The sequence below is a fragment of the Haliotis rubra genome, unplaced genomic scaffold, assembly GCF_003918875.1.
Source record: "Haliotis rubra isolate DU_JTF1 unplaced genomic scaffold, ASM391887v1 Scf1048, whole genome shotgun sequence".
NCBI classification, from domain to species: domain Eukaryota; kingdom Metazoa; phylum Mollusca; class Gastropoda; order Lepetellida; family Haliotidae; genus Haliotis; species Haliotis rubra.
Genome location: NW_025764946.1, coordinates 275,941 through 301,397, shown reverse-complemented (window position 1 = coordinate 301,397; position 25,457 = coordinate 275,941). Strand labels below are relative to the sequence as shown.

The following is a 25,457-nucleotide window of genomic DNA, read 5'->3' as shown; positions in this document are numbered from 1 at the left end:
CTTGTCATAGTGAGGTGACTTACGGGATCAGTGCAGTCAGGCTCACTGACTTCATGGACACATATCATTATATCCCATTTGCACAGATCAATGCTCATGATGCTTGATCACTGAATTGTCTAGTCCAGTCCTGATAATTCTACAGACCACCACCATATAGCTGCAATATTGCTGAATTTAACAGCAAACAAACATAGCTAAACAGGAAAAAGATGATCACTTCAGCCCAAACAGTACTTGGATACATTGAGCAACGATTCACAAACCCGCAACAAGCAGTCAGCCAGGAAGTTCTTATGACCAATTATAGGTCACTGAGGAGCCATTCCAATACCGAATCCTTGGTACCACCTAACCTTTTGAGCTTTGAACCATCCATCTGCAGCAGCTGTGGTCCCTAGATGTTCCTGTCCTGAAGGTATCATATTGTACTTTGTCCAGTTCCAGCAGGATGAGCCAGCTTCATTACACACATGTTCGATGTCCAGTCCAGCGGGGGCACGGACTCAAACTGGTTCTGGTTACGTTTATTGGGAGCAACCATCTCCTATGAAGGTTAAATATCCATGTGAACATTTGTAGCATGTAAATGAAATACTATAAAAAAAAATTTTCTTTACACAAATTGCTTTCAGTACTTTCAGGGTATATCTCCAATATTGTACATGAGGGGACCCTTTTATTGTATTTTTAGAAGGGTATCCCTTGTAGGTTGAAAAAGATATTGCTGCTATTGTAATATGTATATGACCGTCTATAAGACGACCCCATGGATAAGACGACCCCCAAACTTGACCCTTAAAATCAGTGTCAAAATGGTATGATTCGTGCATAAGTCGATCCCCAGCGATGGGGTCCTAATCGCGACAAACACAGACCACTGGCAGTTACCAATAATTATAACTTTAGTCCACATTATTCAAAGAATTCACTGTCATATATTGTGTGTCTACTCAATGGATCTAAACGAAGTGTAGTTGACAGAAAATGCATAATATATTTTGCTTCCTCTAAATATCATATTTTATTGTAGCAACAAACTGGTTTGTTTATTTTACCCCATTCAACAATCAACAACTGATTATTACCGGCTGCTTCCATTGACTGCTAGTTAACAGTAACATCGGGTAAAAATGTGTGTGAATTTAAATGGCTTCCGTGATTTTACCCCATTCCATGTGCTTACTAATGCCTCATGAGGGTCCAGATAACCTTAGTGTTGATTATATATATTTTACATAAAAACTGTAAATAAAATTACACGAATGCTAGGATATATTTCTTTGGGTTAAATAATAGTATTCTTGTATTATATTTACTGGACGACCATGGCCAGAATTCATTCCGCTATATTATTGTGCATGTTTGAACTTGTTTTGTCGGGAAGGCACAGCTGATTGCTATTTCCGCCCAAATACACACGTAATCTTAATTAATTTATAGAGCAAAACTGTAACTTCAAAATTCACACAAATGCTAGGATATATTTCTTTGGGTTAAATAATGGCATTCCTGATTATATTTTACTGATGACATGGCCAGAATTCGGCCCCAACACGCAGACGGTAATCTTAATCCCTGCAAATAATACAATGCCCAGCAAAAACAACTTATAACTTAAAAGGTAAATAATCCTTGTCTAGTGATGTTTAATTGCAAATTTGACGCCTCTACTGACAAAGTCGCTCTTCATTGTTTGTTCACGCCGTATGATATCGATGAGCTGTTGTTTCTTTACCCCTGGAAAAGTTTGACGTAAAGCCGCAACCCATGGATAAGACGACCCCCTTCTACAGACTGCATTTTTTGGTCCTCAAAATTCGGCTTATAGACGGTCATATACGGTATGTATATCTCTGCTATCATTACCAGGATATGTCTAGTACTGCCCTTGGGATATCTATAGTCTTTCCATCAGGATATCCCCAGTATTGTCATTAGGATATCCCCAGTATTGTCATCAGGATATCCCCCAGTATTGTCATCAGGATGTCCCTGTTATTGTCATCAGGATATCACCAGGTATTGTCATCAGGAAGAATATTCTCAAGGCATTGTCATCAGGATATCCTCTGCATTGTCATCAGGAAGAATATCCCCAGCATTGTCATCAGGATACACCGTATTACAATCAAGATATCCCAAGCATTGTCACTGTGGGGACACACCCAGCATTGTCATCAGGATATCCCCCAGCATTATCAACTAGATATCCCCCAGTACTGGCTCATCAGACTATCCCAAGTACTGTCAATAGGATATCCTAAGTATTGTCCTTTGTGAATACTCTTAGTCTTTTCCATCAGGATATCCTGGGCATTTTCATCAGGATATCCCTAGTCTTGTCATTAGGATATCCCCAGTATTGTCATCAGGATATCCACAGTATTGTCATCAGGATATCCCTATAATTGTCATTAGGATATCCCCAGTATTGTCATCAGGATATTCCCAGTATTGTCATCAGGATATTCCCGGTACTATTATCAGGATATCCCTATCATTGACACTGGGATATCCCTTGTATTTACATCAGGATATCCCTACCATTTTCACAAGTATAAATCACATCCTAGGACATCAATCTGTCCACCTGTATCTACTGATATCAAGCTAGATTCAGGTTCAAATACATTAGCTATGCGTCTCCAAGATCAAAACTCTGGCATGCATAATCATCACGGGCCAACAACCAACAGAGAAGCTCAGGATTCCACACACTCCAAGCTTCTCCCTCGTGAAGTTCCTCCTCAGCTTCTCCTCATTAGTTTCAATACTTACCCTGTGGCTGGTGTCCCTGAAAATGTTGAACCTTGCTTTGACTTCCCCTCATCTTCAAGTTCAGACACCATCAACGAATTTAATTTAAATTTTCACTGGTTTCGAGCTGCTGCCACCTAGCAGAAAACATAATTCCATGAATATTGAGTCCACATCTTGGCTTCCAAACTGATCATCAAATTATTGCTTCATTCTTTTCATAATTATTACAAAATCTTCAGAAAAGAATATGCAATATATTTATATTTCTCTCTTTCATACACATGTATACTTTTAGCCATCTCGGTTTCTATCATTTCACACATAGAATTGTATTCTCCTGAACTCCCTGTGACTCAGGATTTCAAAATCCTGGAAACTTGTGCTAAAAAATATTTTGTAGAAAAATAAGAAACGAGGAGCACAAACATTCAGATACACCAGAGTCAAAACGGAAAACAAACTAATTAAATTGAAAAGTTCATATATATTTTGCTATTTCACAGGCAATCATATTTTACAAGACTAAAAGTTCAAGATTCAATATTATAAAAGTGTTCCTGTATTAGATTGAACGGGCGATGATCTCTGGAGCTGAAAAAGTCTGTTCCACCATAACGATAAAATGCAAGTTTGATTGACTGAAAGTGACATGCACATTCTACCAATAATAAAAGGATCCCTTACACTATTCATGCGAATAAACATTCAGTTAGTTCATGGAAGGGTTAACTCCTTTCCCCATAAATAAATCCCTTTATCCACTGAGAGGAAACATGCCTGACTATCTGACATTACATAAAAGTATAATTTCAACAAATAACACATATAATACATACCGTAGTTACGTAGCAATCACAACACATAGAAATAAACAATGAAAGTCGAGAGTTTATGAGAAATACAGGACAGATTCAGTTCAAGATAGAGAGGTATTATCAAACATTCCCCATTAAAACAGGAATTTGATAATTAGACTCATAAAAGATCGAAATGTTTCTAAAATTCACTTTAACTTTTGCTCATTTGACAGAACTGTGTAACTTACCCGCCGTGAATCATAAGCCTGTATCTAGGTTTTTTAGAAATGAGAGTTATCCCCCCGATCAGGGTGGCAGGACTGTCACGCGGATCGGTTAGACAGCAGCACAACCCCACTGCTGCTGAACTGCCCCCAATCGGAGGACTTGGGCTTCGAAGCCGAGAATTTAGGAAACCAAAGCCTGTACGAGAATAAGTTGTATGTCATGAGTTATATACAGGTGGGCAGGGCAGACAATCACATGCAGTTGGTGTGGTGTGGTATGGCGTTGCATTGCGTAACATAATGCGGCATGGTGTAGAGTGGCATTGTGTTGTAGGCACCTTGATGGGTTCTGGAGAGACATGCTGACACTGATAAAAACTCATAGCCATTGTGGATAAAATACTGAAATCAGGGTGTTGATACAAAAACTGAGATCAAGTGTAGATAAAAACTGAGATCAGGGGTGTAGATAAAAACTGAGATCTGGGTGTAGATAAAAACTGAAATCAGGTGGATATATACACTGAGATCAGGGTGTAGATAAAACTGAATTCAGGGTGTAGATAAAAACTGAAATCAGGTGGGATATACACTGAGATCAGGGTGTAGATAAAACTGAATTCAGGGTGTAGATAAAACTGAATTCAGGGTGTAGATAAAAACAGATCAGAGCGTGGATAAAAACTGAGATCAGGTGGGGATAAAAACTGAGATCAGAGCGTGGATAAAAACTGAGATCAGGGTGTAGATAAAAACTGAGATCAGCGTGGATAAAAACTGAAATCAGGTGGGGATAAAAACAGATCACAGCATGGATAAAAACTGAGATCAGAGCGTGGATAAAAACTGAAATCAGGGTGTAGATAAAAACTGAAATCAGGGTGTGGATAAAAACAGGTCTGAAGTGTTGTTATAAAAACTGAGATCAGGGTGTTGATAACTGAGATCAGGGTGGGCTCACATGTAGGGATGTGAACCAGGGCAGAGAGAGATGTGATATTGGTGTTGCAGTGGCTTCAAAAATGGTTGAAGGGATTAGACAGGAGTAACAAAACTGATCAGGAGATGGCAGCTGAACATTGTATATGCAGCTGAAGTGTGAACTGTAAGCTAACATGTGAGTGTGAGATGAATACAGCCTGATGAACATTAGTGTCCAATAACAGTCAATGTTAAGCAGTGTTAGGTATAATTGTACAGTAAGTCAGCGCACGGTTGGCTTACAGGGGTGAGTTGTGTGAATGTTTCGTTATCACAGTCAAAGCCACCTGAGGAGATCAAATCTGGACCAGGGAAACCACATGGCAGCAGAAGCAGCAGTCCTTATCATCTCCTCACAAAGACACAGAATATGCAAGGTCCATATTGGAACTTTCTGATCCATACATCCAACTTATTCATGAAAGAAAAGGACTGGGCATAAGTTATCCAACTTAGAAAAGCCCATCCAAGACGTATTTCAGACAAAATCTTCCCAAAGGTAAACAAAAAATTTCAACTGAAAAGATGAAAACCACTTTTTATCCTCGGAGTAAATTTATGCAATTCAGTCTTATTTTGTTAATTGTTAAACACTGCCCTCAGCAATGTGTCACCCTATGAGTGAGTGAGGAGTGAGTGAGTGAGTTTGGTTTTACGCTGCTTTTAGCAATATTCCAGCAACATCAATGACATGGGGACACACCAGAAATGGGTTTCACACATTGTACCCCAAGTGGGGAATCGAACCTGTCTTCGGGCGTGACAAGCCAACGCCACTCCATACTCAGGGCTACCCCTAATCACCTGGCCACACCTCTATGAATGAATGCACTGTAAATATATGAGTCCTAACTGAGCATGATCAAAGCCACCTTGGGCGATGACTATGCATCAACCAGTCTCTGAGCCTGTCTGATAATTTAGTCATCTTTAACAACCAGCACTGGCTGTCAAGAGGCCTATGACCAAGAATTCTGCCTGATCCTCAAGTAACACCTGATGATACAACAGCATGCTGACTGAGCCCAGCTGAATTCACTAAAATAAGTCCAGGCTGTTTTAAACCCCACTTCAGCTGAATCAACAGATAGCTGACCTGTATGGCAGGAAAGACTGGAGTCAGACAGGTCGTAGGTGTTTACTTCCATATTGAAACTGACAAGGAAGGTTGACAAATCAAGGATCAAAATCAAGACAACTCTTGGATTCAAACCAAGGTCCTGGCACTAAGGATGTACCTTAGACCACTGAGCTACCCATGTCCCCATGAATGAAATGAAGAGACAATGAAGGAAGTAAAATAACCCAACAGAATGCCCAACGACCTCAGCAGATTGTGAAAAGACGCCAAGAACGATGACTCCATAGATGACAATTTTAATAATAAACCCAGGGCCTTCGCTCCACCGTAAACTACCTTTGGCAATATGCTGTCCTAACTCATACATACTATATACCTACAATCGTATACACCAAGATATTTTTGGTGGAACGGGGCCCTGAAACGGAAGGGAAGGATATAACTGGAGTTTGTCGGAAGGATAGGGCGGCATTTGTGTGTTATTTGCTTGTTCAGATAACAATTAGTGAAAAACAATAAATTCGGAACTGGAGACTGCAGTTTGAAGAGCAAGGTAAGATGATGTTTCACAAAATCTTTCAAAAAGACACAGTAGGGCTTGTCCTAAAACTAATTACCATATTAACAGAAGAGAAACATTCTGGGCAGAAAATGATTACTTAATAATTTTTGTTGTCTGCAATCAGAATTATTCAAATAGGAACCAAAATGCAAATACTTTTTAATCCTGAAGATTTTGTTTTTAACATATGTGTATCGATAAATGGGGACTTAGTTTATAGGAAAGATCAAGACTCGGGCTGAGTCTTGTCCAACTGCAGCCTTAAGTTGTGAAAGTACTGTTCTTCATGTGGTGCTTATCTTGACATTGAAAGCTTGTCTCTAGGAAACAATCATAAACCTGTTAGTACATTTGTTACAAGTGTCTACAAAAGGGAAAGTAACATCTAATACATTAGTGATTAATATCCACATGTTACCCACGTGAAATGTGAATTAGTACATACTGTCAGTTTATGAGGCCAATAACTTTGTTTCAGTTTGATTGTGTTAATATTGTTAACACTGCTGGCCTTATACATATTCCAAGTTGTTTCAAAATTAAAATGTAGTTTGTTAATAATGTATATATTGACAATTCACATATCAACATGGGGTGATCCTAAAAATATAATCAACAATATCCATGCTCTCAACAAATTCATATACATCAACATCCAAACCTCAAAATTAAACAAAGAAAACTCCTACACACAACTTGTTAACTGAAACCAGGTTTGTTTTGAGGTGTTAATTCACTCAAATAAATAATGCACATCAACAATACTCACTTGCAACTCTATCAGTGTTAAGATTACCATGTAGTGACGCTTATTCATATCTTCTTGATTATTCATAGATCCACAACAACAAATATATATTAGATGCAGATATTAGGAAAATGCAAATCTGACTGTTTACAAGACAATACCCACTGTAATCTTAATCCTGCATACAATATTATGTCGAAAGCAAAAACATATTAGAATAGTTTTGTCCCATGATGTTTAATTGCAAATTTGACATCTTCACTGACAAGTCACTTTCTCCCTGTTAGTTCACACCTTAAGCAATACAATGTAATTTTCTTTTTACCACCAGAAAATGAGTTTGATGAAAGTGTGACCTTCCAACCATAACCAAACCTTTCCACAGGCTGCTTTTGTCCTCAAATTGTGGCCACAAGGCATCTCCGAAGTTATTGCAGCTTTCCTCATCTCCTACAAGGTACCCACATACAGCTGTGTGAACTGGGACACATGGTCACAGTACTTTGTCCGTTTTTACTGCACGCTGTTGTACTCAAGAATTCAGGTGTTTGCACATATTCATGTGCCCACCATCTGGTCATATACCAACGGATTCGTGTAGTTCTTTTTTATGTACAGGGTTGTGTACTGTACACTAGGGGTTGTCAGACAACACTGAAAGAATCTTTGTATGCAAGTTGACTCCAAGGTTTTTACACTAGGTCACAGTTGGGCTTCGATCCTCGCACCTTATGCCCACTGGATCACTAGCCTGGCTTCGTGTAGGATGTAACTATTTTAGTATAATATCTGGCAATTTACAAGCTTGGCTACTGAACAGGCCATGATATTTAATAATTGTATTTTCCCGATATCAACATCGATATATTTGTTGTGGTTCTATAATTAATCATGGAAATGTGAATAAACAAGTTACCCATGACGCAATGTTAGATGTGAATCTGACCGCGGGCCATCACACTCCACAATACACTTCTGGTGAAGGTGACACTTATCATGCATATGTCCTTTAATGTCGGATCTATCATGCAAATATACACGCACACCACTTGTGTCTACTACTGTGTATCGATACTATCTGTCAGAGGTCACACTCAGGATATCTTTTTTCTTGGTTCACAAGGATGGAGGCAATGAAGATGGAGGCATTATTTTTACCACAATAAATCCCTTTATCTTAGAAATCTGCAGAAAGCTTCAAGATTTTCACAGGGCTAGATATACACAACTACCACAGATTTTTATATGATATTTGTTCCGACTAATTCTGTTTTGCTGAATGGCCCAAGATTTCAAAAAATCCTAACTGCTACTTGTGAACAGTATGGCCCAAAGACATGTTTTTGCAACTGACAAAATTCTTCGAAATCATGTGTTTCTTTGCTCTTTTGACAAAATTCTTCGGAATCACAGTCTCTACAACCTCACACCATGTTAGAACCAAGAGCCAAAAGTCTCCTCTCAGCTCTCTCCTCGATAAGGTTTAGTTCAAGGTGAAGAACACTACCACAGTTTTCAAGCATTTCTTACCCTTAGATCCAGAAAATTTGGTAGACACCACAGTGATCTCCCCTGACTGACTGTCTCCTGAAAAGTCTGGAATCTCACCATCCATATTTCGAAAATTAGGCTGTGATGGATCATAGGATGTCTGAGAAACTGATGAAGAATTATCAGAGTGGCTCCCTCTCCTGGAACAAATGCCGGTGACTCTTGTGTCAGAGATATAAAAATTGATGCAATCAATAAAAATGTACGGAATGATTCAGATAATCACTTAAGATAACACTTTATGAAAGTTTACCAAGTAGACAAAAAAAAGCAGTGAGTGAGTGAGTGAGTTAGGTTTTACGCCGCTGTTTGCAATATTCCAGCAATATCACGGCGGGGGAACACCTGAAATGGGCTTCTCACATTGTACCCATGTGGGGAACTGAACCTGGGCCTTTGGCGTGAAAACCAAACACTTTAACCACTGGGCTACCCCACACCAAGAAGGGATAAATACAAGGTATAACATATGCAAGAAAGAAACCATTAGCATCACAAGATTTTACCTTTACCACAGAGAACAGAGTGATAAACATTATACAGGATGATAGTGCACGCTATTCACATATTGGTGACAACATAAGGCCATTTTGTGGGTACAACCGCGGGACTTAAAGAACAAAAAGTAGGCAAACTAACAAATATGGCAGATACAGTAGCAGAAATAAATATACATAAGGCTGACAAGTGACTCGCAATGAAATATTTGCAAAAAACTGGCACGCATGTAATATCAGAAACAACTGGCAGTGAAATGCATGAATAGCATGGATGATGACTAATGACGATGAAAGGACCCATTTTATGCAGGGAGAATTACCATGTATTAAAAAATTCGGAACGCTTTTCCCGCCAACAACTTTTTGTTTCCCTGAATAGCCTACCGGGTACTTATTTTCTGGGAGTTGTAAACATGCAGATATCCAAGGTTACCTAGACCGTGACGATTGTTCAGAATTATTATCACTCTCATTCACAGGGGGAGCCACCTGAGACGAAATGGGCGGAGGAGGAGGATGAGCAGAGCGGGGAAGCGGAGGTGAAGGAATTGCTTCGATTGGCTGAAATGCTCGACGCTTTTTAGCATCACTTTTCCTGACCGTGCTGTCGCTGCAGATAGAGTATGCAACAAGATACTAAGGAATGTAGATCAATATCCGTCAGTCACCGCCGCTAATTTGTCACATTTCATATTTTTATACACCAGTATTCCCCCAAAATTGATTTTTCAATTTTAAACATTTTTCAGATCTACATTCCTCGTGAACAAATAGAAATGCAAGCAGAAATAAAGTATAGCCACAGAATCTGATCACCACAGAGCTGAAAGTCGTTAAAATGATGAGGCAAGACTGTATGTAGTCCAATGTACGAATAGGACAGAACTCTTTACAATATTGTTACGTGGAAATTTTGACTCTCCTAAATGATGTACTGATTCAGTTCGAATGCATCATTTTAACTCATAATATTTGAAACGAAGTTTTACAACAAACAATACCAAAATAAAGTTGGCAAATACAGCACAAATTGTCTTCAGTATGAAAACATATAATGACATTTCACTGAAATAAAGACATCGTGAAGAGCAAAATGCAATGCACATGTAACTGCACAATACTTCTAAGCCTATTGCATGCAGTAGCTAAACTGTAAGGCTTGTCATTTTCCCAAAGATAAATAGTTTTCTTTTAAAAATTACTTAAATACCAATCCCACAAATGAAAATAATATGTGTCAGCAACTAAGGGAGTTAATTCTGCATTCTACTTGAAAAATGTATAATGCTTCTTTAATATTTTTACCTCCTCAATGATACACAAGACCAATTCTCAAAATGTGTTAGGTGTTTTTTAAAAAGACTGACTGCCTGAGTTTGGTTTCTACCGCTTTAGCAATATTCCAGCAACATCAATGCTGGGGACACCAGAAATGGGCTTCACACATTGTGCCCATGTGGGGATTCGAACTAGGGTCTTCGGCGGACGGTGAGCCAACACACTTAACCATTAGGCTACCCCAATCTTGCCCCTGTTTTTAAAAGAAGGACAAATGTAATCATTATATCAAAATTGAGTATGACCAAACTGTTTCCCAACATATTAGTGTTCCAAGTCAAATAAAACTTCAAATTTCCTATAATAAAAATTGAATCGAATCAAAATAAAATGTTATGTTTTTATTGTTTTAATGACAAGTCTTACAAGAATGTATTACTTTACAGATATATGAAGGTTGGAGTCTAGGTGAGCAGACAAAGAGAGAATTACTATCTCAAGCCACCTATATGAAACACTAGCTCTACTGGGAATTAGTGTTGGGAATTGGTTTAAATTTCATAATTGATGATTGGTTCATTACAACCCATCAATCATCGAAAATAAGTGGTTAGCGCCATTTATTAAATTTTTCTTCTGGTTATGTTTGTTAATACACAAAAATACAGAAAAACATGTAGTTCTTTCGCTTTTTTGCAAATTGCACAAAATGCATTTGCAAATTTCACATCTTTTAAAGGATGACTAGTGTATTAGGAACATGAACTTCATGGCTGCTTTTAAAATAAATTCAATCATGAATTGAAGAGCTTGTAGTGCTAATGAAATGTAACACAAAACCAACCTTGTGAAAAATATCGTTATTGCAAACAAGTATTCCAAAATTGTTTGTGTTCGATTATGAGAAAACTTTGATCAATTGATTGGTCGCTTTTGTCATTGCGGACAAATCTTCGACATTTCACTAATTGACCACCACTACTGGGAATATAGCCATCTTTTACTACAGAAGCTGTGGCTGGTATATTCAAGTTGGAGGTGATAGGAAAACAGGCTCCTGCCTCTGCAGCACCAAGCTCATGAATATCACATGGCTATGATGTAATTAAGATAGAAATATTATACTTGAATTGAAAGAATATTTTAATATGAAACATCATGAATGATACCAGGTCATGCAGAGTTAAAAGCAGGGACATTATTCTTATGTTCCAATGACCTTGGCCTCCAAACAAGATTTTAATAGAACATGGAATTGGAACAACTGAAGCTCTGGGATTAGAATTATACAGCAAATTACCAACCGTCAGTTTACAATGGATCATGGATTAATGTAATGCATTAACAATCAAACGAAGTTAGAGGATTAGATGCATACATCAGAATTAAGCACTCATGTCTTATCTCTTTATAATCATAAAGATATCTAACACTATGAGGATGAGGAAAAACACACGAAAGATTGATTTTAAAAGATTAATAAATTATTGCATTAAGTTTTGAAAGCACATTCTCATGCAGATAGAATAAGACGTAGTTAAAGAAAACTAATCTATCTGTACTACCACTAGTTGAAGGGAGCTCCTGTTCATCCAATATTTGAGGTACTCAAGATGAATGAGGAGTGTGTTATGGGGACTGATGTATCACTGAGCGAGATGGTAGCTATGAGTGATGATGATGATGATGATGATGATGATGATTTGACATGCACCAGATGAGCAGGTGACTGGGAAGAATGCTACTCTACCATAAAGGAACATTAATCAGTATATTATCATCACATTACATGTCAGTCATGGCCAAGCTGTTCTGCTGACAGTGGAATTATTGCTTTAAATATTCGTAACTACAGACCATGGTAATTTTGTAAGGATAATCTTCATCAGTATCATTAATATGAAGATTAAATCCGAATCTGTATTCATGGTTATTTCAGGTAAATTTTTACATTGTTTAAAGGTAGACAGGTCCTTAAAACAAAGATATGAAATGGCCAAGCTTTATTAATGAGTATAAACATTTGAAAGCTGGAATCATGTGTGAAATGATATATATACTATCATAGCTTTAAGTTATAGCTTATATGTGATTCAAATTGGTGACACAGATGCGCCTTGTATTAATATTCCTTCCACCAACACAGCAACAGCATCAACAGCATGTACTGTTATCAAGCAGCAACATTTAAGATGTTTACGTTGGGCGATGCCACCAAATGTGGTACCATGTCAAAATGCTAGTGCATTGACTGACTGAAGAAGCAGTCTTTGAAGCTGAAGACGAGTCAAATTTGTTTTAGTCCAGGAATTGAAGCTTGCAGGAGTAGTATAATTATGTACACAAAATGATACAAAATTCAAATTATTCAGTGCATATTCGATCATCCTCTAGAATAACTCAACATGGCTTGATTACAGTGTGTGAAATATGTGATCTTGAAGAAGCAAACATCAGCTAATTTCTAAACAAAAATACATGTTTATGTCCACCTGTTCTCATTGACCAGATCTAACTCTGACATGGTCCCTTGACACACACTGATTCTGACATGGTCCCTTGACACAGACTGATTCTGACATGGTTCCTTGACACAGATTGATTTTGACATGTTCCCTATACACAGACTGATTTTGACATGGTCCCTTGACACAGACTGATTTTGTCATGTTCCCTATACACAGACTGATTTTGACATGGTCCAGCATGACTCCAGACTGGAATGTAGCTCTCGACGCTACTGTGGTTTTCAAAGACAGTCTTCTTGAATTTCCAAATCAATTATTTCTGTTGGCGTTGTTCGCAGTCTTCTGAGAGTGACCAGGACAATTCACGAACAGACAGCCCAGACACGAGGGCAGTGAGAGCGCTTGAAACTGGATCAAGACAGGTAGGCTGCTTTCTTACATGTGTGTGGCGTATGGTGTAACTTCACTGCTAGACATCCTGTGACATCATAATCATAGTGACATCATCATGTCAAAATCAGTCTGTGTCAAGGGACCATGTCAAAATCAGTCTGTGTGTCAAGGAACCATGTCAAAATCAGTCTGTGTCAAGGGACCATGTCAAAATCAGTCTGTGTCAAGGGACCATGTCAAAATCAGTCTGTGTCAAGGGACCATGTCAAAATCAATCTGTGTCAAGGAACCATGTCAGAATCAGTCTGTGGCAAGGACCATGTCAGAATCAGTCTGTGTCAAGGGACCATGTCAGAGTTAGATCTGGTCAATGAGAACAGGTGGACAATACTGTTGGAAACACAAATTACTTAAACTTTGTACCCTAGTCCTCTTATTAAATGAGTATGTATTTTTGTTTAGAAATTAGCTGATGTTTGCTTCTTCATTATCAAATATTTCACACACTGTAATCAAGCCATGTTGAGTTATTCTAGAGGATGATCAAACATGCACTGAATAATTTGAATTTTTGTATCACTTTGTGTACATAATTATACTACTCCTGCAAGCTTCCAATTCCTGGACAAAAAGAAATTTGACTCGTCTTCATCTTCAAAGTCTGCTTCTTCAGTCAATCAGTGCACTAGCATTTTGACATGGTACCCTATTTCGTGGCATTGCCCAACGTAAAAACATCTTAAATGTCGCTGCTTTGTGAACAATACATGCTGTTGATGCTGTTGATGCTGTTGCTGTGTTGGTGGAAGGAATATTAATACAAGACACATCTGTGTCATCTGAATCACATGTAAGCTATAACATAAAGCTATGATAGTATATATAGCATTTCACACATGATTCCAGGTTTCAAATGTTTATACTCATTAAAAAATGCTTGGCCAATTCATATCTTTTAAGGACCTGTCTACCTTTAAACAATGCAAAAATTTACCTGAAATAACTATGAATACAGATTCGATTTAATCTTCATGAAGATTATCCTTACAAAATTACGATGGTCTGTCGCTACTTAATATTTAAAGCAATAATTCCACTGTCAACAGAACAGCGCGGCCATGACTGACATGTAATGTGATGATAATATACTGATTAATGTTCCTTTATGGTAGAGTAGCATTCTTCCCAGTCACCTGCTCATCTGGTGCATGTCAAATCATCATCATCATCATCATCATCATCATCATCACTCATAGCTACCATCTCACTCAGTGATACATCAGTCCCATAACACACTCCTCATTCATCTTGAGTACCTCAAATATTGGATGAACAGGAGCTCCCTTCAACTAGTGGTAGTACAGATAGATTAGTTTTCTTTAACTACCTCTTATTCTATCTGCATGAGAATGTACTTTCAAAACTTAATGCAATAATTTATTTATCTTTTAAAAATCAATCTTTCATGTTTTTCCTCATCCTCGTAGTGTTAGATATCTTTTATGATTATAAAGAGATAAGACATGAGTGCTTAATTCTGATGTATGCATCTAATCCTCTAACTTCGCTTTGATTGTTAATGCATTACATTAATCCATGATCCATTGTAAAACTGACGGTTGGTAATTTGCTGTATAATTCTAATCCCAGAGCTTCAATTGTTCCAATTCCATGTTCTATTAAAATCTTGTTTGAGGCCAAGGTCATTGAAACATAAGAATAATGTCCCTGCTTTTAACTCTGCATGACCTGGGTATCATTCGTGATGTTTCATATTAAAAATATTCTTTTCAATTCAAGCATAATATTTCTATGTAATTACATCATAGCCACATGTGATATTCATGAGCTTTGGTGCTGCAGCTGCAGGCCTGTTTTCCTATCACCTCCAACTTGAATATACCAGCCACAGCTTCTGTACAAAGATGGCTCTATTCCCAGTAGTGGTGGTCCGATTAATTGAAATAATCGAAAATTGGTAGCAATGACAAAAACCACTCAATCAATCGATCATGTTGTCTCCTAATCTAACACAAACAATTTTGGAACACTTGTTTGCAATAACGATATTTTTCACAAGGTTGGTTTTGTCTGTTACATTTCATTAGCACTACAAGCTCTTCCAATTCATGATTGAATTTATTTTAAAGACTCCATGGAAGTTCATGTTCCTAATACACTAGTCATCCTTAAAAATATGAAATTTGCAAATGCATTTTGTGCAATTTGCAAAAACGAAAAGAACTACATGTTTGTTCTTTATTTTTGTGCATGAACAAACATAACCAGAAAAAATTTAATAAAATGACGCTAACCAATTATTTTCATGATTGATCGGGTTGTAATGAACCAATCATCAATTATGAGATTTAAACCACCCCAACACTAATTCCCAGTAGAGCTTAGTGTTTCATATAGGTGGCAGATAGTAATTCTCTTTGTCTGCTCACCTAGACTCCCAGCCTTCATATATCTGTAAGTAATACATTCTTGTAAGACTTGTCATTAAAACAATAAAACATAACATTTTTATTTTGATTCGATTCAATTTTTATTGTCGGAAATTTGAAGTTTTATTTGACTTGGAACACTAATATGTTGGGAAACAGTTTGGTCATACTCAATTTTGATATAATGATTACATTTGTCACTTCTTTTAAAAAACAGGGGCGGTGGGGTAGCCTAATGGTTAAAGTGTTGGCTCGTCACGAAGACCCGGTTCGAATCCCCACATGGGCACAATGTGTGAAGCCCATTTCTGGTGTCCCCCGCCGTGATGTTGCTGGAATATTGCTAAAAGCGGCGTAGAAACCAAACTCAGGCAGTCAGTCTTTTAAAAAACACCTAACACATTTTGAGAATTGGTCTTGTGTATCATTGAGAGGTAAAAATATTAAAAGAAGAGAAGCATTATACATTTTCAAGTAGAATACAGAATTAACTCCCTTAGTTGCTGACACATATTATTTTCATTTGTGGGATTGGTATTTAAGTAATTTTAAAAGAAAACTATTTATCTTTGGGAAAATGACAAGCCTTACAGTGTTAGCTACCGCATGCAATAGGCTTAGAAGTATTGGTGCAGTTACATGTGCATTGCATTTTGCTCTTACGATGTCTTTATTTCAGTGAAATGTCATTATATGTTTTCATACTGAAGACAATTTGTGCTGTATTTGCCAACTTTATTTTGGTATTGTTTGTTGTAAAACTTCATTTTCAAATATTATGTTAAAATGATGCATTCAACTGAATCAGTACATCATTTAGGAGAGAGTCAAAATTTCCAATGCAACAATATTGTAAAGAGTTCTGTCCTATTCTCCAGACATTGACTACATACAGTCTTGCCTCATCATTTTAACGACTTTTCAGCTCTGTGGGTGATCAGATTCTGTGGCTATACTTTTATTTCTGCTTGCATTTCTATTTGTTCACGAGGAATGTAGATCTGAAAAATGCTTTAAAATTGAAAAAAAATCATTTTGGGGAATACTGGTGTATGAAAATAAAAAATGAAATGTGACAAATTAAGCCGTGTCTCGACCGGATATTGATCTACATTCCTTTAGTATCTGTTACACGCTCTATCTACAGCTTACAGCACAGTCAGGAAAAGTGATGCTAAAAGCTGCCGAGCATTTCAGCCAATCGAAGCAATTCCTTCACCTCCGCTTCCTCGCCTATCCATCCTCCTCCTCCGCCATTTCTCTTCAGGTGGCTCTCCTGTGAATGAGAGTGATAATAATTCTGAACAATCACACGGTTCTAGGTAACCCAACTTGATATCTGCATGTTTACAACTCCCAGAAAATAAGCACCGTAGGCTATTCAGGAAACAAAAGTTGTTGGCAGGAAAACGTTCAATTCTTTAATACATGGTAATTCTCCTCAAATGGGTCCTTTCATCGCCATTAGTCATCATCCATGCTATTCATGCATTTCACTGCCAGTTGTTTCTGATATTACATGCAAGCTTTTTGCAAATATTTCATTGCGAAGTCACTTGTCAGCCTTATGTATATTTATTTCTGCTACTGTATCTGCCATATTTGTTAGTTTGCCTACTTTTTGTTTCTTTAAGTCACGGTTGTACTTTACAAAATGGCCTTATGTTGTCACCAATATGTGAATAGCTGCACTATCATCCTGTATAATGTTTATCACTCTGTTCTCTGTGGTAAAGGTAAAATCTTGTGATGCTAATGGTTTCTTTCTTGCATATGTTATACCTTTGTATTTATCCCTTCTTGATGTGGGTAGCCCAGTGGTTAAAGTGTTTTTTCACGCCAAAGGCCCAGGTTCAGTTCCCCACATGGGTACAATGTGAGAAGCCCATTTCAGGTGTTCCCCCGCCGTGATATTGCTGGAATATTGCAAACAGCGGCGTAAAACCTAACTCACTCACTCACTCACTGCTTTTTTTTGTCTACTTGGTAAACTTTCATAAAGTGTTATCTTAAGTGATTATCTGAATCATTCCGTACATTTTTATTGATTGCATCAATTTTTATATCTCTGACACAAGAGTCACCGGCATTTGTTCCAGGAGAGGGAGCCACTCTGATAATTCTTCATCAGTTTCTCAGACATCCTATGATCCATCACAGCCTAATTTTCGAAATATGGATGGTGAGATTCCAGACTTTTCGGGAGACAGTCAGTCAGGGGAGATCACTGTGGTGTCTACCAAATTTTCTGGATCTAAGGGTAAGAAATGCTTGAAAACTGTGGTAGTGTTCTTCACCTTGAACTAAACCTTATCGAGAGAGCACGAGAGGGCTTTTTTGGCTCTTGGTTCTAACATGGTGTGAGGTTGTAGAACTGTGATTTCGAAGAATTTTGTCAAAAGAGCAAAGAAACACATGATTTCGAAGAATTTTGTCAGTTGCAAAAACATGTCTTTGGGCCATACTGTTCACAAGTAGCAGTTAGGATTTTGAAATCTTGGGCCATTCGCAAAACAGGAATTGATCGGAACAAATATCATATAAAAAATCTGTGGTAGTTGTCATATCTAGCCCTGTGAAAATCTTGAAGCTTTCTGCAGATTTCTAAAGATAAAAGGGATTTATTGTGGTAAAAAAAATAATGCCTCCATCTTCATTGCCTCCATCCTTGTGAACCAAGAAAAAAGATATCCTGAGTGTGACCTCTGACAGATAGTATCGATACACAGTAGTAGACACAAGTGGTGTGCGTGTATATTTGCATGATCGTCCGACATTAAAGGACATATGCATGATAAGTGTCACCTTCACCAGAAGTGTATTGTGGGTGTGATGGCCACGGTCAGATTCACATCTAACATTACGTCATGGAGTAACATTTATTCACATTTCCATGATTAATTATAGAACCACAACAAATATATATCGATGTTGATATCAGGAAAATACAATTATTAAATATCCGCCTGTTCAGTAATAGCTTGTAAATTGCCAGATATTATACTAAAATAGTTACATCTACACAGCCAGGCTAGTGATCCAGTGGGCATAAGGTGCCGGGATCGAGCCCAACTGTGACCTGGTGTAAAAACCTTGGAGTCAACTTTGCATACAGATTCTTTCAGTGTTGTCACAACCCCTAGTGTACAGTACACAACCCTGTACACTTAAAAGAACCCACGAATCCGTTGGTATATGACTAGATGGTGGGCACATGAATATGTGCAAACACCTAGTTGCGGGTACAGCAACGTGCAGTAAAACTTGGACAAAGTACTGTGACCATGTGTCCCAGTTCACACAGCTGTGAATGGGTACCTTGTAAGGATGGGAAAGCTGCAATAACTCGGAGCGTCTTGTGGCCACAATTTGAGGACCAAAAAGCAGCCTGTGGAAAGGGGTTTGGTTATGGTTGGAAGGTCACACTTTCATCAAACTCATTTTTCTGGTGGTAAGAAAATTACATTGTATTGCTTCGTGTGAACTAACAGGAGAAAGTGACTTGTCAGTGAAGATGTCAAATTTGCAATTAAACATCATCGGACAAAACTATTCTAATATGTTTTTGCTCGACATAATATTGTATGCAGGAATTAAGATTACAGTGGGTATTGTCTTGTAAACAGTCAGAATTTGCATTTTCCTAATATCTGCATCCTAATATATATTTGTTGTGGATCTATGAATAATCAAGAAGATATGAATAAACGTCACTACATGGTAATCTTAACACTGATAGAGTTGCAAGTGAGTATTGTTGATGTGCATTATTTATTTGAGTGAATTAACACCTCAAAACAAACCTGGTTTTCAGTTAACAATGTGTGTAGAGTTTTCTTTGTTTTAATTTTGAGTTTGGATGTTGATGTATATGAATTTCATGGAGCATGGATATTGTTGATTATATTTTTAGGATCACCCATGTTGATATGTGAATTGTCAATATATACATTAACAAACTACATTTTAATTTTGAAACAACTTGAATATGTATATACAGCAGTGTTAATAATATTAACACAATCAAACTGAAACAAAGTTATTGGCCTCATAAACTGACAGTATAGTAATTAATTCACATTTCACGCGGTAACATGTGGATATTAATCACTAATGTATTAGATGTTACTTTCCTTTGTAGACACTTGTAACAAATGTACTAACAGGTTTATGATTGTTTCCTAGAGACAAGCTTTCAATGTCAAAGATAAGCACCACATGAAGAACAACAGTACTTTCACAACTTAAGGTTGTAGTTGACAAGACTCAGCCCTCGAAGTCTTGATCTTCCTATAAACTAAGTCCCCATTTATCGATACACATATGTTAAAACAAAATCTTCTAGGATTAAAAAAGTGCATTTGCATTTTGTTCTTATTTGAATAATTCTGATTGCAGACAACAAAAATCATCGTAAGTAATCATTTTCTGCCCAGAATGTTTTCTCTCTGTTAATATGGTAATTAGTTTTAGGACAAGCCCTACTGTGTCTTTTTGAAAGATTTTGTGAAACATCATCTTACCTTTGCTTCTTCAAACTGCAGTCTCCAGTTCAATTTATTGTTTTTTCACTAATTTGTTATCTGAACAAGCAAATAACACACAAATGCCGCCTATCCTTCCGGGACAAACTCCAGTTATATCCTTCCCTTCCGCTTTTCAGGCCTCGCTCACCAAAAATATCTTGGGTGTATACGCACTTGTAGGTATATAGTATGTATAGAGTTAGACAGCATATTGCCAAGGTAGTTTGGTGGAACGAGGCCCTGGCTTTATTATTATTCGTGGTCATCTATCGGCCATCGCTTCTCTCTGCTATTTTCACAATCTGCTGAGGTCAGTAAGCATTCTGTTGGGTTATTTTACTTCCTTCATTGTCTCTTCATTTCATTCATGGGGACATGGGTAGCTCAGTGGTCTAAGGTACATCCTTAGTGCCAGGACCTTTTGGCTTGAATCCAAGAGTTGTCTTGATTTTGATCCTGATTTGTCAACCTTCCTTGTCAGTTTCCCAATATGGAAGTAAACACCAATGCACCTGTCTGACTCCAGTCTTTTCCTGCTATACAGGTCAGCTATCTGTTGATTCAGCTGAAGTGGGGTTTAAAACAGCCTGGACTTATTTTAGTGAATTCAGCTGGGCTCAGTCAGCATGCTGTTGTATCATCAGGTGTTACTTGAGGATCAGGCAGAATTCTTGGTCATAGGCCTCTTGACAGCCAGTGCTGGTTGTTAAAGATGACTAAATTATCAGACAGGCTCAGAGACTGGTTGATGCATAGTCATCGCCCAAGGTGGCTTTGATCATGCTCAGTTCGGACTCATATATTTACAGGCGGCATTCATAGAGGTGACGGGGCGGTGGGGTAGCCTAGTGGGTAAAGCGTTGGCTTGTCACGCCGAAGACCCAGGTTCGATTCCCCACTTGGGTACAATGTGTGAAGCCCATTTCTGGTGTCCCCCGCCGTGATGTTGCTGGAATATTGCTAAAAGCAGCGTAAAACCAAACTCACTCACTCACTCACTCACTCATAGAGGTGACACATTGCTGAGGGCAGTGTTTAACAATTAACAAAATAAGACTGAATTGCATAAATTTACTCCGAGGATAAAAAGTGGTTTTCATCTTTTCAGTTGAAATTTTTTGTTTACCTTTGGGAAGATTTTGTCTGAAATACGTCTTGGATGGGCTTTTCTAAGTTGGATAACTTATGCCCAGTCCTTTTCTTTCATGAATAAGTTGGATGTATGGATCAGAAAGTTCCAATATGGACCTTGCATATTCTGTGTCTTTGTGAGGAGATGATAAGGACTGCTGCTTCTGCTGCCATGTGGTTTCCCTGGTCCAGATTTGATCTCCTCAGGTGGCTTTGACTGTGATAACGTAAACATTCACATCAATCTCACCCCTGTAAGCCAACCGCGGCGCTGGACTTATCACTGTGTACACTTATACCTAACACTGCTTAACATTGACTGTTATTGGACACTAATGTTCATCATCAGGCTGTATTCATCTCACACTCACATGTTAGCTTATACAGTTCACACTTCAGCTGCATATACACAGTTCAGCTGCCATCTCCTGATCAGTTTTGTTACTCCTGTCTAATCCCTTCAACCATTTTGAAGCCACTGCAACACACCAATATCACACATCTTTCTCTGCCCCTCTGGTTCACATCCCTACATGTGACCCCACCCTGATCTCAGTTATCAACACCCTGATCTCAGTTTTTATAACAACACTTCAGACCTGTTTTTATCCACACCCTGATTTCAGTTTTTATCTACACCCTGATTTCAGTTTTTATCCACGCTCTGATCTCAGTTTTTATCCATGCTGTGATCTGTTTTTATCCCCACCTGATTTCAGTTTTTATCCACGCTGATCTCAGTTTTTATCTACACCCTGATCTCAGTTTTTATCCACGCTCTGATCTCAGTTTTTATCCCCACCTGATCTCAGTTTTTATCCACGCTCTGATCTGTTTTTATCTACACCCTGAATTCAGTTTTATCTACACCCTGAATTCAGTTTTATCTACACCCTGATCTCAGTGTATATCCCACCTGATTTCAGTTTTTATCTACACCCTGAATTCAGTTTTATCTACACCCTGATCTCAGTGTATATCCCACCTGATTTCAGTTTTTATCTACACCCAGATCTCAGTTTTTATCTACACCCCTGATCTCAGTTTTTATCTACACTTGATCTCAGTTTTTGTATCAACACCCTGATTTCAGTATTTTATCCACAATGGCTATGAGTTTTCTTTTATCAGTGTCAGCATGTCTTCCAGAACCTATCAAGGTGCCTACAACACAATGCGCTACTTTCTACACATGCCGCGATTATGTTACGCTAATGCAACGCCATACCACACCACACCAACTGCCGCCATGATTGTCTGCCCTGCCCACCTGTATATAACTCTACTCTGGACATACAACTTATTCCCTCGCACAGGCTTTGGTTTTCCTACGCAATTGAAGCCTAAGTCCTCGGTGGGGCAGTTCCAGCAGTGGGTTGTGCTGCTGTCTAACTGACCACGATTGAGTCCCAAGCACTCTGGATCAGGGGATAACTCTCATTTCTAAAAACCTAGATACAGGCTTATATGATTACGAATGCAGTAAGTTACACAGTTCTGTCAATGAGCAAGAAGTTAAGAATTTTAGAAACATTTCGATCTTTTTATGAGCTCCACTATCAAATTCCTGTTTTAATGGGGAATGTTTGATAATACCTCTCCTATCTTGAACTGAATCTGTCCTGTATTTCATAAACTCTCGACTTTCATTGTTTATTTCTATGTGTTGTGATTGCTACATGCTTACGAGATGTATTATATGTGTTATATTTGTTAAAATTATATACTTTTATGTAATGTCAGGATAGTCAGGTACGCTTCCTCCTCAGTGGATAAGGATTTATATTTGCATGTGGGAAAGGATTTAACCCTTCCATGAAACTAACTGGAATGCTTCATTCAGCATGAATAGTGTAGGATCCTTTGTGTGGTATAGGAATGCATGTCACTTCAGTCAACTCTAAACTTGTGATGATCGCTATGTGGAAATAGACTTTTTCAGTTCCAGAGATCATGCCTCTGCCAATCTAATCTACAGGAACACTTTATACATATTAACTTTGAACTTTTAGTCTCGTAAATAAGGATCGCCTCAGAAATAACAAAATAATATATGAACCCTTTCTGAATTTTAATTAGTTTATTTTCCATTCTGACTCTCTGGTATAACTGAATGTTGGCTAATTCCTAATTTTATTTTCTAAAAATATTTTTCTCGCTAAGTTTCCTAAATTCTTTGGAAACCTGACTACAGGGATTCAAGAGAGGAATACAATTCTATGTATGAAATGATAGGCAGAGATGGTATGTTATATACGTATGTGGCAAAGAAATATGTAAACATATTACATGTTCTTTTTTTTCTGAAAGTTTTTGTAATTTAACGAAAGAGATGAGCACAATTTGATGATCAGTTTGAAGAAGATGTGGACTCAATATTCATGGAGTATGTTTCTGCTAGGTGGCAGCAGCTCAATCCAGTGAAATTCCCCTGGCCGCACGCTGCATGTGTCTGAACTTGAAGATGAGGGGAAGTCAAGCAGGTTCAACATTTCAGGACACCAGCCACAGGGGTAAGGTGTGAACCAATGAGGAGAAGCTAGAGGAATCTCTGAGGAGAAGCTGGGAGTGTGTGAACTCTGAGCTTCTGTTGGTTGTTGGCCCGGTGATGATTATGCATGCCAGAGTTTTGATCTTGGAGACGATAGCATTAATGTATTTGAACCTGAATCTAGCTTCTTGATATCAGTAGATAAGAGGTGGACAGATTGATGTCCTAGGATGTGATTTATACTTAGAAAAATGGTAGGGGATATCCTGATGTAATATGGCGATCCCTAGGTACAATGATAGGGATATCCTGATAATAGTACCGGGAATATCCCTGATGACAATACTGGGAATATCCTGATGATACCTACTGGGGATATCCTGGGACGACAATTATAGGATATCCTGATGAATACTACTTCGTGGATATCCTGATGACAATACTGGGGATATCCTAATGACAAGACTAGGGATATCCTGATGAAAATGCTTGGGATATCCTGATGGAAAGACTAGGGGTATTCTGAGGACAATACTTGGGATATCCTGATGACAATACTTGGGATATCCTGATGACAATACTGGGGATATCTCGATGATAATACTGGGGATATCCTGATGACAATACTGGGTATATCCTGATGACAATACTTGGGATATCTTGATGACAATACCGGGGGGTATCCTGATGACAATACTGGGGGATATTCTTCCTGATGACAATACCGGGGGATATCCTGATGACAATACTTGGGAATATTCTTCCTGATGACAATACCTGGTGATATCCTGATGACAATAACAGGGACATCCTGATGACAATACTGGGGGATATCCTGATGACAATACTGGGGATATCCTTCGAATGACAATACTGGGATATCCTGATGGAAAGTTGACTATAGATATCCCATAGCAAGGTACCAGACATATCCTGGTAATGATAGCAGAGATATACATACCAGATATGACCGGTCTTATAAGTTTAATTTTGAGGACCAAAATGCAGTCTGTAGAAGGGGTCGTCGCTTTTATCCATGGGTTACGCCAGCTAAACTTTTTTCCAGGGGTAAGAAAACAACATCGCGACACTTCAAGGCGGAACAAACAACAGAAGACCTACTTTGTCAGTAGAGACGCTTAAATTTGGTAATTAAACATCACTTCAGACAAGATTATTTACCTTTTTAAGTTATAAGTTGTTTTTGCTGGGCATTGTATTATTTGGTAGGATTAAGATTACCGTATGCGATTTGGGGATCTAATTCTGACGAGTCATCAGTAAAATATAATACGTGGAATGTTTATTTAACTCTAAAAATATATCTCAGCATTGTGTAATTTTAGTTACAGTTTTTGCTCTATAAATTAATTAAGATTAATGGTGGTATTTGGAGCCGAAATAGCAATCAGCTGTGTCACACCTTTCCCGCAACAAACAAGTTCAAACATGCACAATAATATAATCGGATCTAATTCTGACGCTGCGAGTCGCCAGTAAAATATATAAT

The 25,457-nt window shown here is 38.0% G+C and overlaps 1 protein-coding gene and 1 long non-coding RNA gene across 2 annotated transcripts; one reads left to right on the top strand and one right to left on the bottom strand.

The window, feature by feature from the left end:
- The first annotated feature begins 4,053 nt into the window (after positions 1-4,053).
- On the top strand, positions 4,054-4,743 carry LOC124275485. Its single transcript, XR_006898300.1, has 2 exons — positions 4,054-4,367; positions 4,620-4,743. It is a non-coding gene; the product is annotated as an uncharacterized LOC124275485 (long non-coding RNA).
- Positions 4,744-8,641: 3,898 nt separating this feature from the next.
- Positions 8,642-13,099, bottom strand: LOC124275522 (bromodomain testis-specific protein-like). Its single transcript, XM_046711104.1, has 3 exons — positions 12,981-13,099; positions 9,644-9,820; positions 8,642-8,850 (listed from the first exon to the last, which is right to left on the bottom strand). The coding sequence occupies exons 1-3, from the start codon at positions 13,097-13,099 to the stop codon at positions 8,643-8,645; spliced, it is 504 nt and encodes a 167-aa protein (XP_046567060.1). The 3' UTR covers position 8,642.
- Positions 13,100-25,457: the final 12,358 nt, after the last annotated feature.

Bases quoted from the DNA above. Each gene is read 5' to 3' on its own strand.
- LOC124275522 (XM_046711104.1), bottom strand. From the start codon at position 13,099: ATGTCAAAATCAATCTGTGTCAAGGAACCATGTCAGAATCAGTCTGTG. The intron at 9,821-12,980 runs GTGGACATAAAC...CTCTATCTGCAG, and splicing joins GATCTGGTCAATGAGAACAG to CGACAGCACGGTCAGGAAAA. The intron at 8,851-9,643 runs GTAACCTTGGAT...CATTTGTTCCAG, and splicing joins GAACAATCGTCACGGTCTAG to GAGAGGGAGCCACTCTGATA.